The sequence below is a fragment of the Amyelois transitella genome, chromosome 3, assembly GCF_032362555.1.
Source record: "Amyelois transitella isolate CPQ chromosome 3, ilAmyTran1.1, whole genome shotgun sequence".
Taxonomy (NCBI): domain Eukaryota; kingdom Metazoa; phylum Arthropoda; class Insecta; order Lepidoptera; family Pyralidae; genus Amyelois; species Amyelois transitella.
Window position 1 is genome coordinate 12,686,879 of NC_083506.1, and position 16,586 is coordinate 12,703,464.

At 38.6% G+C, this 16,586-nt stretch overlaps 1 protein-coding gene across 1 annotated transcript in view; it reads left to right on the forward strand.

Annotated features, from left to right (window-relative positions):
* LOC106132975 (metabotropic glycine receptor) overlaps positions 1-16,586 on the forward strand; it is a 113,981-nt gene that overhangs the window by 77,813 nt on the left and 19,582 nt on the right. The window contains exons 5-9 of the mRNA XM_060949019.1: positions 1,184-1,307; positions 11,698-11,841; positions 12,489-12,689; positions 13,010-13,188; positions 15,681-15,895. Coding sequence (XP_060805002.1) covers positions 1,184-1,307; positions 11,698-11,841; positions 12,489-12,689; positions 13,010-13,188; positions 15,681-15,895 — 863 coding nt within the window. The remainder of the gene's footprint in view (positions 1-1,183; positions 1,308-11,697; positions 11,842-12,488; positions 12,690-13,009; positions 13,189-15,680; positions 15,896-16,586) is intronic.

Consider the following 16,586-nt stretch of genomic DNA (forward strand, 5'->3'; position numbering starts at 1 on the left):
AATATTAGTATAGATAAGAAGCTGTCCCGGCAAACGTTGTTTTGCCATATAAATAATGTTAAACCAATTTCTAGTTAAAAAAATGTTATTTGTAGACAACCCTTGTCACTAAGGGTTTTGAAAAATAGTTGTTGGCCGATTCTCAGACCTACTCAATATGCTCACAAAATTTTATGAGAAGCGGTCAAACCGTTTCTCAGGAGTACGGGAACGAACATTGTGACACGAGAATTTTATACATAAGACTAGAGGCCGCCTGCGACTTCGTTCGCATGGAAACCCTATCAATCCCGCGGGAACTCTGGGATAAAAAGTAGCCTATGTGTTATTCTGGGTCTTCAGCTACCTACATACCAAATTTCATGGTAATCGGTTCAGTAGTTTTTGCGTGAAAGAGTAACAAACATCCATACAAACTTTCGCCTTTATAATAGTAGTAGGATTAAACAAAATCTCTGTTGTCCCATACAGAACGCTAAGGGCTTTCCTTTGTCATTCTTAGTTTAACGCGGCGTCAAATTAGTCTCTACCAAGATTTCTGAACGGTGCAAAGTGACATTCCTCGTACTCGTACGAAGTTAGCAAATGACTTTGTGCTAGACAACTTTACTACTGTAGGTACATTGGCATGCAGTGGAACATGGCCTTTCTATATAATTAATAATAAAAATATACGGGCAAAATTACCTACACAGATTGAGTTAGCCCCGAAGTAAGTTCGAGACTTGTGTTACGAGATACTAACTCAACGCTACTATATTTTATAATAAATACTTATATAGATAAACATCCAAGACCCAGGCCAATCAGAAAGAGTTCGTTTTGTCATCATGCCCTGGCTGGGATTCGAACCCGTGACCTCCGATGTCAAAGACAAGCGTACTACCGCTGAGCCACAGAGGCCGTCAAAAAGCTATAGTGTATAAGTAAGCGAAGGAAGTATGCAGAGATCGTGGCAAATGAAAAGATGTAATCTCTGCTTACCCTTCTTCGGAAAAAGGCCTGATATTATGTATGTAAAAAAAGGCCTGATATTATGTATGTATGTGTTACATACATAATATCAGGCCTTTTTCCAAAGAAGAAGGGTAGCAAGAGACTACATCATTTCATTTGCCACGATCTCTGTAAGAAGTTGCAATTGTAAAAGTGATTTGAGTTTTAATAACCTACTCTTTTCCAGGGGAACCAGCGGTATCGACATAGACTTGAGAAGAGTGGATATCGACCAGTGTCCACTCCAACCTGGCTCCACCCAGCTGAACATCTTTGCTGGTACCGACAAATGCAAGAAGAAGACCACTGAGGTATGTTTAATTAACGTCAACAGATTAAAAATTAATAAATTATACTATTAAGCTGAAATACATTCCGCTATGTGCCACCTAAATTGTATCCAATTCTGATTCTAAAGGCTTTGGAGTGTAAAAGATGAGTCTCAAATTTATTAGCCTTACCCTTGACTGACTTTTAGAGCTCTCACACATACATACATACATATGGTCACGTCTATATTCCTTGCGGGGTAGACTGAAAAGATTGAATGGCCACGTTCAGCTATTTGGCTTAATGAAAGAATTGAGATTCAAATAGTGACAGGTTACTAGCTCATCGCCTAAAAGAAGAATCCCAAATTAATAAACCTATTCTTTAGTCGCCTTTTACGACATCCATAGGAACGAGATGGAGTGGTCCTATTCCTTTTTTTTATTGGTGCCGGGAACCACACGGCACTATTATTTGACAAATATAACGGATATTTAAAAAATAAATTATACTATTAAGCTAGACGCGATTGTAAGTAGGTATATACGTATGTAATTATAACACCTACAAATACATAAGTATCACTCACTGTCGCGTGTATTATACAAGTTCCACCATACATAACTACTAAATTATGTATGCATCAAACGTTTTTAGTGTTTGCAAATACACGACTGTTTTTCTAGAAAATATTGTAACATGTGACCCCTTCGTTCGCTGATGTGATTTAGGATTTATTTACTTTCTTGACTGTAGGTATGTATTTAAAGAGGTTAGTGACCTCGGCTCAAGTTTGGTGAATAGAGAAATTTATTTATTTCTTTTTTACATACATATATATGGACACGTATTGTGTACATACATACATATAGTTACATCTATTTCCCTTGCGGGGTAGACAGAGCCAACAGTCTTGAAAGGACTGATAGGCCGCGTTCAGCTATTTGGCCTTATGATATAATTGAGATTTAAATAGTGATTCGTCTTTTAGGCGATAGGCTAGCAACCTGTCACTATGTAAATCTCAATTCTATCATTAAGCTTATAATTTGAACGTGGCCTGTCAGTCTTTCAAGACCGTTAGCTCTGTCTACCCCGCAAGGGAAATAGATGTAACTATATGTATGTATGTACACAATAGTAAATTATTTTCTTGTTCAATTCTCAGCTTGTTCAATATATCATCGCGAAAACTTCAGAAACTTGCCGTCAAACTGTTACTTAATATCGAATTTCTTAGAACCGCTCCGTAATATTGAAACTACATAGATATATTATTTTGTTCGAATCATTTATTGACGGCCTCTGTGGCGCAGCGGTAATACGCTTGTCTGTGACACCGGGGAGGTCCCGGATTCGAATCCCGGCCAGGGCATGATGAGAAAAGAACTTTTTCTGATTGGCCTGGGTCTTGGATGTTTATCTATATAAGTATTTATTATTATTATAAAATATAGTATCGTTGAGTTAGTATCTCGTAACACAAGTCTCGAACTTACTTCGAGGCTAACTCAATCTATGTAATTTGTCCCGTATATATTTATTTATTTATTCGCCAGATAAAAATAATATTTGCACACTTTTGTGTGGAAAATAAACTTATGATATTGTAGTAAAGAGGCGCGACGTTATGAATAATAACGTATGTTTATCTGAATAGTTAACTGACATATTCAAAGATTTTGACTGGTTGCAAGCCTAAAAGAAAAATTAGCCTTCCCCTTGATTGGCTTATACAATTTACACAGAAGCAAAGCAAATGGCAACTGATGAGGAAGGAAGTTGAAAACATACCTACATATAATCACGCCTCTTTCCCGGAGGGGTTGACAGAGACTACATCTTTCTATTTGCCACGATCTCCGCATGCTTCTTTGTTCAATTCACATTCATTACTCTCATGTCGTTTTTCAGAATTTAAAACACGCGCTGTGATTATATTTCTATTTATATAATTGTTAGCAGAGCTGTCAATCGGCGTCCATATTTTTTTTCTTTTTTTTTATTGTTCTACGACTGTATACGTAAGTGACAGCATGTCATGCTGTCACTATTGTGATGTGCGGAATGAAAAAAGGACAGTCCTTAGACAGATAAGCGGCCCGTCCAATTAATTAAATATGTTGAATTTGCTAACATAGGGTGACGTTTATATAATACTAGCTGTGCCCGCGACTTCGTTCGCGTGGAATATTTATTTAGGGCATCATTGATTGATTGGGATCAAGTATGAATAATTTTCCCCGTTTTTTTTTCACATTTTCCATTATTTCTTCGCTCATAATAGTTGTAGCGTGATGTTATATCATATGCAGCCTAAAGACTTCCTCGATAAATGCTCTATTCAACACAAAAATAATTTTTGAATTCGAACCAGTAGTTCCTGAGATTAGCGCGTTCAAACAAACTCAGCTTTATAATATTAGTATAGATACTCCGTTCTTCATTTTTAATGGCCGGTAATCGAACCCGGCCTTGTGTTTTAGAGTTCTAAAGTCACCACGCCATGAAGACCAAAGCTAGTCCAGTACAAATTTAAAACCAAAGTTCCAAAAGTAAACTTTAACTGTTCTGTTTTTCTCCAACTCCGCACCCCAAAAATCAAGTGGATTTAATAAAATATACTTTTTTTTTTCTTCTTTGCCTTCTTATGATATTCAATAAAGCTATTTATGGACCGAAGGCTTTTATCGTTCACGTTTTATTATATTCCCGATGTGATTGTGTCAGAACTTGCCATATTAGTCATATAGATATTTCCGTTCCACCATTTATATCTTTGCATCACGTTAGATATTAATTCCGTGTGGTTCCTGGCACCGATATAAAAAATAATAGGAGCTCTTTCCTTTGGACGTCGTAAAAGGCGACTGAGAGATAGGCTTATAAACTTGGGATTCGTTTTTTTAGGCTATGGGCTAGCAAACTGTCTCTATTTGAATTTCAATTCTGTCATTAAGCCAAATAGCTGAACGTGACCTATCAGTGTTTTCAAGACTGTTGGCTCTGGCTACCTCGCAAGGGATATAGACGTGACTATATGTATGTAAGTATAGATATAAGAAATATTGAACACTTGATGGAATATACCAATGATTTTTTTTCGATCTTATGTACAATAGTTTCTGTTAAGTTTTCAAACATTGACAAGAATCTCAAGTTTATAAGCCTATCGCTTAGTCGCCTTTTACGACATCCACGGAAAAAGATGGAGTGATCCTATTTTTTTTTTTTTTGCTTTTATTAGTGCCGGTAACCACACGGCGGCGTTTCAAGCAAACAACAATCACGATCAGACAAATCAACATTAACATACATATGATACGGAATATTGACGAAAACAAGTAAGCATTCAGCATATGAATTGTCGAGGAAGCGTTTTAGTAATTTCAGGGGAAAATCAGCGGAGAGCGGAATTTATTTACACACACACACACACACACACACACACACACACACACATAAATGGGGCGATATTGCCGTTTGTTGTGGCTCGACATTCGCTCCAGACATTATTTAATTCTTACTGTACTGTTTTTCCGTTTGTCAGTGTTATTACGTACTAGCTTTTGTACGCGACTTCGTCTGTGTGGTTTCATTTACACAATAAATACATGTTAACTCTATCTGTGTACCGAATTGTGACCCTGTCGGCATAATTTTCTGTTATAATTCAGACGTACATACATACATATGGTCACGTCTATACCCCTTGCGGGGTAGACAGAGCCTTGAAAATATAATAAAATGTCTTGAAAAGACTGAATGGCCACGTTCAGCTATTTGGCTTAATGATAGAATTGAGATTTATATAAAGTGACAGGTTGCTAGCCCGTCGCCTAAATGAAGAATCCCAAGGGTATAAACCTATCCCTTAGTCGCCTTTTACGACAACCGTGGGAAAGAGATGGAGTGGTCCTATTCTTTTCTATTGGTACCGGGAACCACACGGCACTGTGATTTATGAAGGCGCTGTAATATAGTTTTAGTACCAATGGGACTAAAATTTATTTATAACTGCGACATTATCGCTTGCAGATATTATAACATTATCACATAGCTGTTGAAAGGTCCCTATGGTCTCATTTATTAAGTGGGAAACTATGTTGTTTTAACACCACTATATGTGACTTATGATCATACATATTAGTTACTAGTTGATGCCCGCAACTCCGTTGGCGTGTTATTGGAAAAACAAAGGTTAAGGTTATTAAATTTACTACATCTATTTCCCATGGATGTCGTAAAAGGCGACTAAGGAATAGGCTTATAAACTTGAGATTCCTTTTTAGGCGATGGGCTAGCAACCTGTCACTATTTGAATCTCAATTCTATCATTAAGCCAAATAGCTGAACGTGGCCATTCGGTCTTTTCAAGACTGTTGGCTCTGTCTACCCCGCAAGGGATATAGACGTGACCATATGTATGTATGTATGTAATTTACTCAAATTTCGGTACATATTATAGAGTAGCTGGTCCCTTTGTCTTCTACATCACATGATCCAGATCTTCCATTTTTTCTTTGGCTAGGGGTATAAACGTGACTATATGTATGCAGAGATAGTGGCAAGTTGAAAGAGGTAGTCTCTGCCTACCCCTCCGGGAAAGAGGCGTGATTTTATGTATGTATATTTATGCATCTGTTTATGTTTTATGAAAATTCATCGTTTTTGAAAACGGTTTATAAAACATTACATTTGTTTTCTAAAAAGCAGCTGAAAGCTATACTAATATTATAAAGCTGAGCAGTTTGTTTGTTTGTTGTTTAAACGCGTTTATCTCAGGAACTACTGGTTCAAATTGAAAAATTCTACTTTGAGGGCTTCAATAATGCCCAAAATAACTATTCCACGTGGACGAAGTCGCGGGCACTGCTAGTGTTTATATAAAGATTTACTAATTAAAAAGCTGTGTAGCTATATATATAAAATATCATTACAACGTCACCGTTGTAACGAATCCTCACAGAAATTAAATTAATAACAAAGCCTGTGGGAATGAGGAAACTGTGATTCCCCCTCTTATTTATTTTTTAAACAGCCCTAATAAGGAAATATTGTAATAATAAGCTCCCTAAGGGACAAAGAACGAATTAATTGTTTCATTTAAAATAAATATGAGTTTAATTTAATGCGGTGTACAATTTTCCACATAAAGTGCCTTTGTTTACATATACATATGATCACGTCTATATCCCTTGCGGGGTAGACAGAGCCGAACATTCTTGAAAAGACTGAATGGCCACGTTCAGCTATTTGGCTTAATAATAGAATTGAGATTCAAATAGTGACAGGTTGCTAACCCATCGCCTAAAAAAGAATCCCAAGTTTGTAAGCCTATCCCTTAGTCGCCTTTTACGACATCCATGGGAAAGAAATAGAGTGGTCCTATTCTTTTTTATATTGGTGCCGGGAACCACTCGGCACTGCCGGTAACCACACGGCACTGCCGTGTTAAAAAATATAGAATCATATTCTTATTTGCCAGGAACGATGTATGTTGATGATGATGATGATGTATGTTATGTGTGGCTTATATGTGTGTGTGTAGTGCTTATGCCTACAAGTTAACATTTACTCACAAAAATATTTTGTGGCTTTAGGTACACGTCATATACCTAATGATGCATTACATACTATTAGTTTTACATTCATTCATGTTTTTTTTTTTTTTGGTGTAGACAATGTGCATTCGTCCACGATTTAGATTCAAGAGATCTATATTTGTAAATTTACGTCCGGTAAAAATGCTGCAATGTAGTTTGTACCGCCGCTTCTTCTACACATGCGCTTTGGAAGCGGTAGTAGTTATAATTGGATTTAAGTGATGTGACGTTAATAAGTGAAACCTCTTATCCAATTTTGAAAATAAATCTATTCTATTCTAAACACAATTTAATTTTATGTATGCATACATAACGTTACGTCTCTTTCTCGGCGGGATAGGCTGAGACTACCTACATCTTTCTACTTACTACGATCTCTGCATGCTTCTTTCGCTTCACCCGCATTCATAACTCTCTTTATGCAAGCTCGGCGGTTTCGGGTACTCTTGACCTGACTTTGCCAATCAGAGAAAGTTCGTTTCTCATTAAGCCCTGGCCGGGATTCGAACCCGGGACCTTCGGTGTCACAGACAAGCGCACTACCGCTGCGCCACAGAGGCTTTTTAAAGTAAATTTAGTTCTAGATAAGACTCTCTTAAACTATTTCACCCAACAAAGTCATAAAAAAGCTTATCCCGTATTTTCTCAATCTTTACAGGTGCTCCTGTTTGGCTTGGGTCCAAGTTCGGGAAATCCCATTGATTTCCTGGATAAAATGCTCATAATATTTTACAGTATCATCCTACCATTTTATGGTCCTTTAACCAAATAAGCCGAAACATTGAATAAGATTGTTTAATGGTAATAAGATTTTCATTGAAAAAAGTGATGTCTTTGACAGTATTATACACAGGCTGTGCCCGCGACTTCGTCCGCGTGGAATAGTTATTTTGGGCATCATTGAAGTCCTCAAGGATGAATAATTTTCCCCGTTTTTGTCACATTTTCCATTATTTCTTGTCTCCAAATAGTTGCAGCGTGATGTTATATAGCCTTAAGCCTTCCTCGATAAATGGTCTATTCGATGCAAAAATATTTTTTTTTCAATTCGAACCAATAGTTCCTGAGATTAGCGCGTTCAAACAAACAAACTTTAAAATATTAGTATAGATGACATATCTTAATGTTACTTACGTTAGGAGTATTCCATACATATGTATATGTAATCACGTCTGTATCCTTTGCGGGGTAAATAGAGTTTAAGCCGGCAAAGACGTGTTCAGGTGTATGAATGACTCAATGATGGAATTAAGATTCAAATAGTGACAGGTTGTTAGCCCATCGCCTACAAGATGAATCTCAAATTCATTAGCCCTACCTTTATTCGCCTTTTACGACATCCATGATAAAAACATAGAGTCATATTCTTATTTGCCGGGAACCACACGGTACAAGAATTCCGTTACGCCATTCACTTGTTTCGGAACTACTAAATATTCTGCAAGAAAAAGGGTTGACAAACATTTACAATTGACGATGAAATATTATGTTTGTTTAGGTTTGAGGGATTAGATTAAGGTACCCTCGTATGAGACCGCAATTATTGACCGCAGTGTCATTTACTATATCCTCAAATTCCCTTTTTACTCTTCTTCTTATTCTTCTTTTAGACGATGGGCTAACAACTTGTGAGTATTTGGATCAAAATTCTATCATTGAGCAAACCAGACGAACGTGCTTTTTACACGAAGCGACTCCCGTCTGACCTCCGCAACCTTTGCAGGGGAACCTGACCTGTATTGGATCGGTCATGTTTACACGTCCAGTTGCCTGAATGTGCAGGTTTCCTCACGATGTTTTCCTTCGTAAGAGCAACATACGTTACTTCGCAAAACAGTCAGTGGGATTTGAACCTGTGCCCTTTACGCATTTTAACCGGGCACTTTACCTATTCGACCACCGACTCTCATGACCACCGATATATTTATCTTACTACATAACTAAAACAAAGTCGCTTCCCGCGTATGTTTTTCTTTATAGATCTTCCATACTTATTCAAAACCACACGACGGATTTGGTTGTAGTTATTAGATAGAGTGTGAGTTCAAGAGAAATAAATAAATATATACGGGACAAATTACACAGACTGAGTTAGCCTCGAAGTAAGTTCGAGACTGGTGTTACGAGACACTAACTCAACGATACTATATTTTATAATAAATACTTATATAGATAAACATCCAAGACCCAGGCCAATCAGAAAAGTTCTTTCCTCATCATGCCCTGGCCGGGATTTGAACCAGGGACCTCCGGTGTCACAGCAAGCGTACTACCGCTTCGCCACAGAGGCCGTCAAGGAAGTTTTATATGTTACCCGCGCAAAGCCGCGACTAGTCGCTAGTGCTTCTTATACTAAAGTCAGAAAGGTTTTCAGCTTAGCTTGCCAAGAAACGTGTGACAAATCCCCAGGAAGAATACCAATTCATCTTAGCTAATCCGCCCTGAAGGGTGTCGCTCCTTGTCTTACAAACAAAAGAGGCTCAAGTAAGCTTTATTACAAGCATATTTTCACATATTTTCCATCCAACGCGTAGACGGAACTTTTATTACACATCTATAATTCGTATGGGGTAGACAGAGCAAATTGTTACAGGACTCGAAGTCGAAATGTGGCTCGATGACGGGGTCATGTAATTACGATTATGAGTTAGGTGACCAATTTGCTTGTCCATCGTCTATAATAATTTCAATTTTATAAGCGTTTTTTGATTTGTAAAATTTGGTGCCGTGTATTTTGGCACTTTGGAATAGGACCGCTCTCTCCTTTCCCATACATGTTGTAAAAGGTGACTAAGGGATATGTTAATAAACTTGAGATTCTTCTTTTAGGCGATGGGCTAGCAACCTGTCACTATTTGAATCTCAATTTCATGATTAATCCATACAGCTGAACGTGGTCTTACACTCTTTGCGAGACTATAGGCTCTGTCTACTAAAGGATAAAGACGTGATTGTATATATCAAATTGAGTGTGTTTATTCTCAATCCGCCTGATGATAGGCAAGATGGTTTTTCAATTGCTTTTACAGCCCATGCAGATGCACGGGAAGAACCACAACTGGAACATATTTTTTTTCTTCTCAACCAGATCAGCATAGACATACATTCATACATATAATCACGTCTTTATCCCTAGCGAAGTCGACAGAGTCACCAGTCTTGAAAAGACTGATAGGCCACACTCAGCTGTTTGGCTTAGTGATAGAATTGAGATTCAAATAATGACAGGTTGCTAGCCCATCGCCTAAAAGGAGAATCCCAAGTTTATAAGCCTATCTCTTAGTCGCCTTATACAAAATCCGTGTGGAGTGGTCCTATTTTTTTTTTCTAATGGCACCGGGAACCACACGGCAGCATAAAGATGTTTGTCTAAAAAATATATACGTAAATAAGAATACAATTGATTTATACACAACAATAGACAATTTCACGGAATATTTTCCCTAACAATTTATACAAAAAATCAAATTTTATCGCCCGGCTCAATATTGGGTCCGTTATTCCTGCTTTTACTTGCAAATGGTCGGGAAGAGGATTATCGGGAGTTCCTTTGTGACCAGCTCAATAATAAATAAGTTCGGATTTCTAGGCTCAGCCTTCGAAACTTAGCGATAAATGTAGTAAATCTATCACACAAAGAAGTCTTTTGATCAACTTTTTTCTAAAAGAGAGATAGATGGTTTTAAGCCTTGTGACTAGTGACTGTGTATCCTGTATTAGATGAAGACGTAATACGTGATTGAGAGATGATTCACAAAAGATAAAGATATAATCATCCCAAGATCATTGTAGTCCGTTTATCAAATTTTGACTACAAATCATTTGTTATTGGTGTTAGACGAAAATTTTATACAGAACACTTCCAATTGGTGCCGTATGGTTCCCGGCACCAATTCAAAAAATAATAGGACTACTCCATCTCTTTCCCATGGATTTCGTAAAAAGCGACTAAGGGATAGGCTAACAAACTTGGGATTCTTTTTTAGGCGATGGGCTAGCAACCTGTCACTATTTGAATCTCAATTCTATCATTAAGCCAAATAGCTTAACGTGGCCTTTCAGTCTTTTCAAGACTGTTGGCTCTGTCTACGCCGCAAGGGATATAGACGTGACGATATGTATGTATGTAAAACTTCCAATGATGTCTGTAGTCTCCTCTCCTATTTGATCACAGCGAGAAACATTTATTATAACCAAAATAAATACCTCAATTTCTGAGGAAAAAACATTGCTTAAACAAAATCAACACCAATATTTCACTTCGCCGCATAAAATGTTGTGAAAGTTAACTGAAAAAAGGCTGAACGTAAACGCCGGCTAACTTTTTAAATGCAGGCCTCTTATTTTTTTATTTCCCTTTGAAAAAGCGCAGCATTAGCGAAAGTTTCACCACATGGGTGTTGAAAAGTTGGCCGATTTTTTAAAAGTTTCGCGCTGTGCTTTCGACGAAGTTTGTTGCAACTGTAGTTTGTAGTCACGGCTTCGTATGGTAAATTGGATCGGTATTTTCTTTACCAACAAATAAAAAAAAAATAACAGAGATGAATGGAGTACGCTCCAGTTAACTCCACAGACAAGACTCTCGAATTTAAGAAGAAGAGAGATTTCCTTTTGGAATGTCTAACTTTTGAATCTGGTAACAAATATTCTTCATCGCATTCTGTTGTTCCAGTGTGTTCCCGTATAATAGAGATGAATGTAGGACGCTCCACTTAACTCCATCGACAAGACTCTTAAATTTAAGAAGAAAAGAGATTTCCTTTGAAAGTCTAACTTTTGAGTCTCGCAACAAATACTCTTGTTTCATCGAATTCTGTTGTTCCAGTGTGTTCCCGTGCCTGGACTGGGGTTCCGCCGAGGATCCTACAGGTGCGTCTGCAGACGAGGGTTCTACTTCCCCAACACCACCGCTGAACTACGCTACTACAATGGAAGCGACATCGAGGAGGAGTATGAGAAACATTTGCTGGTAATTAAGATTACTTCTGAGTTTTCTGTGCATGTGTCGTGTGGTTCCCGGCACCAATACAAAAAAGAATAGGACCACTCCATCTCTTTCCCATGGATGTCGTAAAAGGCGGCTAAGGGATAGGCTTACAAATTGGAATTCTTTTTAGGCGATGGGCCAGCAACCTGTCACTATTTGAATCTCAATTCTATCATTAAGCCAAACAGCTGAACGTGGCCATTCAGTCTTTTCAAGACTGTTGGCTCTGTCTACCCCGCAAGGGATATAGACGTGACTATATGTATGTATGTATGTTTTCTGTATAGTCCCATGTTTCATCTTGGCTTTAGTCCTGGTTGCGTCTTCAGTTCTCTGGAGAGGAGCCCGCTTATGAAAGCGCATTTCGCAGCTGGATAAGTTAAATGATCCAACAAACAAAAACCCTAAATTTATTGGGCATACAGACTAGATCATGATCATTCATCATGATCTATTCTCTTGACGTTTTCATTCATCGTAATATCATCGGATACCAAGCAAACTAAAAGAGTTATTGGTACCTCACGGAGTAATGCCTAAGATTCTAGTCTCATCTATCTGTTAGTACTAAAGCTCTTCCTCAATAATTGCTCCAAGAATCCTCATGTTTTCTATTTATTTGTCAACAGCAACAAAGAAGTCTCTACTCCAGCACGAATGCGTTCGAATGTCTCCCCTGTGCTGAGGGCTGTGAAGCCTGTCTGGATGGGTCGCCGTGTGTGGCCGCCCTAAATTGGGTGGTCAGGACTACCATTTTCGCTTTGGCCTGCCTGGTCATATCCTGCCTGCCTTTCATAGTCTACTTCACTATTAAATATGGACATGTTCGGGTAAGTATGCTTATGGTACATACAAACATACATACAAATAGTCACGTCTATATCCCTTGCGGGGTAGACAGAGCCAACAGTCTTGAAAAGACTGAATGGCCACGTTCAGCTTTTTGGCTTAATGATAGAATTGAGATTCAAATAGTGACAGGTTGCTAACCCATCGCCTAAAAAAGAATCCCAAGTTTGTAAGCATATCCCTTAGTAGCCTTTTACGACATCCATGGGAAAGAGATGGAGTGGTCCTATTCTTTTTTGGCATAGGTGCCGGGAACCACACGGCACAAGATGAAAAATAATGTTATGTTTTTCTTACTTAGGTGGTACGAGCCGCAAGTCCAGCTCTTCTCAGGGTCATCGTCCTCGGAGCCTTGCTGATTTACTGCACAACCCTGGTCATGTACGGCAGACCTACAGTCTTCACCTGCACAGCCAGGGTTTGGCTTAGAGAAGTTGGCTTCTGCCTCACATATGGTGCTCTCATGCTGAAAACTTGGCGGTAAGAGTTAATTTAAATTTTTGTTCTTCTCCATAAAGTGACCACTATTACCACATCATATTTGGGAGAAACAGAATCGTCATTAACCTGGTATTAGTCCCGACTGCATAACCGAGGAAAATCAGGTTTTTATATAAAGCGGCTTCCGACTGACCCCCACAAACTTACATAGACCTCCCAGAGAAACCTTACCAAGCTTGGATCAGGATTATGCATTCAGCTCATGTGCGTTAAAGTTTACTCACGATGATTCTTCCATCGCAAAATCTGTCTCTCACTAGCAGGTTCTAAGTCCTGTCATATATTCATGTTTCTACGGTCATAAAGTGCAACGAGTTCTTAAAACACCAGCATTCTGCATATACATACATATAATTACGTCTTTATCCTTTGCGGGGTAGACAGAGCCAACAGCTTTGAAAAGACTGATAGGCCACGTTCAGCTGTCTGACTTAATGATAGAATTTAGATTCAAATAGTGACAGGTTGCTAGCCCATCGCCTAAAAGAAGAATCTAATCTTTATTCAATCACTAATAGGTACTTTCAATTAATTGAAGCCGCCCCGTTTATGATAATTGATTCTGTCTACTCCGCAACTGATAAAGACGGGTGTCTGATTGCTAGTTTCAAAAGCAACAACCTTGAAGTAAATAAAGAATCTTATTTAGTCCAAGAAAACAGTGAACCCATCCAATATTTGTCCAACGGAATGAGACTGTGGAATGAAAGACAAAAGATAAACATTGTGGGGATCGGAAGAGATTAATTGACTTGCAATTATTTGTGGACAGTGTAAAAATAATTCTGTTTATATGGCGATGAGCGAGATGAGGCTATGAATTAATTACGGCAATAAAGGAAATCGATAAGCGTAGGAGGAGACGAATGATGACAGGATTCTACAACATACATATAATTACTCTCTCTCGCAATGTAGACAGAGCCAACAGTGCTGATGTCGTAAAAAGACATCAACATCAGACATCGTCGTGACGTCGACTAAGGGCTATCCCAAGTTTATAAGCACATCCCTTAGTCTGCCACAACATAAATAACATGAGCACCTGACAATCAAACGCTTTCATCGCAAACTCACAAACACATTTTGACCAAACAAGAAATTTCCAAAAGCAATAATGTTGGACACATCAAAAGATGTTATCTTTTCAACAGAGGTCCCTCGGGTTGGACCTAATATCTGGGAGATAGTTGAGTTTGATGGAAAAATTATTAGTATCCCAACATTGTGGGCTTAAATCCCTTTTGGGATGCGAATTGAAAATCTTTGCCAGTGGACGTCATATCTCATTTATGTCTTAAAAAAGTGAAAAAAGTGCCGTGTGGTTCCCGGCACTAATACAAAAAAGAATAGGACCACTCCATCTCTTTCCCATGGATGTCGTAAAAGGCTACTAAGGGATAGGCTTATAAACTTGGGATTCTTCTTTTAGGCGATGGGCTAGCAACCTGTCACTATTTGAATCTCAATTCTATCATTAGGCCAAATAGCTGAACGTGGCCAAATAGTCTTCAAGACTGTCGGCTCTGTCTACCCCGCCTGGGATATGGACGTGACCGTATGTATGTATGTATGTATTAAAAATCTTTGCCAGTGGACGTCATATCTCATTTATGTCTTAAAAAAAAGCTACTTACTTTCGCATGCTGCTCCGCCCGCATATAAATTTCATTTCCGTGATAATTTTGATGAATAACTTTTCTTCTTTGCTTCACTTTAAGTTTCAAAGAAATAGCTACACCTAGCAATTTTGTCGACATGTTGGTTTCAGTCAATCAGTAAAGCAAGATTTTTACATGCATACATATAGTCACGTACTCCAGCTATTTTATAATCTTGTCTTGAACAAGGGGAGATATTAGGAGTACCCCTAACTCTCGAATATGCATTACTCTTATTAGAGCGTAGAGGAAGCGGAAGAGTTCTGTAAGGATCGTAGCAAGCATAAATTCATAGCCTCTGCCTACCCCAACGGGAAACAGGCGTGATGGATGTATGTACACTATACATATGTATATAAATACTACAGATTTTAAACGCGCATATAACGTAACTTTATTTTATCTCGGACACGTCGAAACATGTTACAATGATACGTGGTCACCGAGCGACTGAAAACCAACGGGATACTGCTTCGTCTGCACGGCAGAACTTTCTTCCACCGCCTAATTGTTAAAAACACGGTAACATAACATGCCGTTTGGTTCCCGGCAGCAATACAAAAAAGAATAGGACCACTCCATCTCTTTCCCATCGATGTCGTAAAAGGCGTCTAAGGCGATGGGCTAGCAACCTATGTCACTATTTGAATCTCAATTCTATCATTAAGCAAAATAGCTGAACGTGGCCATTTAGTCTTTTCAAGACTGTCGGCTCTGTCTACCCCGCAAGGGATATAGACGTGACCATATGTATGTATGTATGTATGTACGTACATAACATAAACATTTTAACACAAGCCTTCTTTCCAGAATATCGGTGATCTTCCAAGTGCGTTCGGCCAAAGCTGTCAAGATATCAGACATGTATCTGCTCCGGCGCATTGGCGTGATCGTCGGCGTCGCTTGCGTTCTGCTCTCCATAAGAACGCTGGTGGCGCCGCCCGCCGTCATCGTGGGCAGAACTAAAGAGGACTTGAAAGCGTATTTATGCAACACGGATTGGTGGGACCACTCTTTCACTACTTGTGAGTACTTTATATTTTTAATACATACATACATACAATCACGTCTATATCCCTAGCGGGGTAGACAGAGCCACCAGTCTTGAAAAGACTGATAGGCCACGCTCAGCTGTTTGGCTTAGTGATAGAATTGAGATTCAAATAGTGACAGGTTGCTAGCCAATCGCCTAAAAGAGGAATACCAAGTTTATAAGCCTATCCCTTAGTCGCCTTTTACGACATCCGTGGGAAAGAGATGGAGTGGTCCTATTCTTTTTTGTAATGGTGCCGGGAACCACACGGCACTATATATATTTTTAATGCATAATTGTATTGTTGGAAGAGGATTAATAAGGCGTGTGGCGCAGTGGTAGTGCGCTTGTCTGTGACGCAGTTGGTCCCGGGTTCGAATCCCGGCCAGGGCATGAAGAGAAACGAACTTTTTCTGATGGGCCTGGGTCTTGGATGTCTAAATAAGTTTTTATTACAATAGATGGTAATTACTCCGTAAAACAAGTCTCAAACTTACTTCGAGGCTATCTCAATCTGTGTAATTTGTCTATTTATATTAATAATATCATGCGCTGATTTGAACAAAACGGGAAAATTTTGGTCATTAATTCACTAAAATTTAGAAAGAGAACATCCAAAGAGCAGTGAATGTGAATGAAGCGAAAGAAGTATGCAATGATCATGTCAAGTAAATAAACTATTA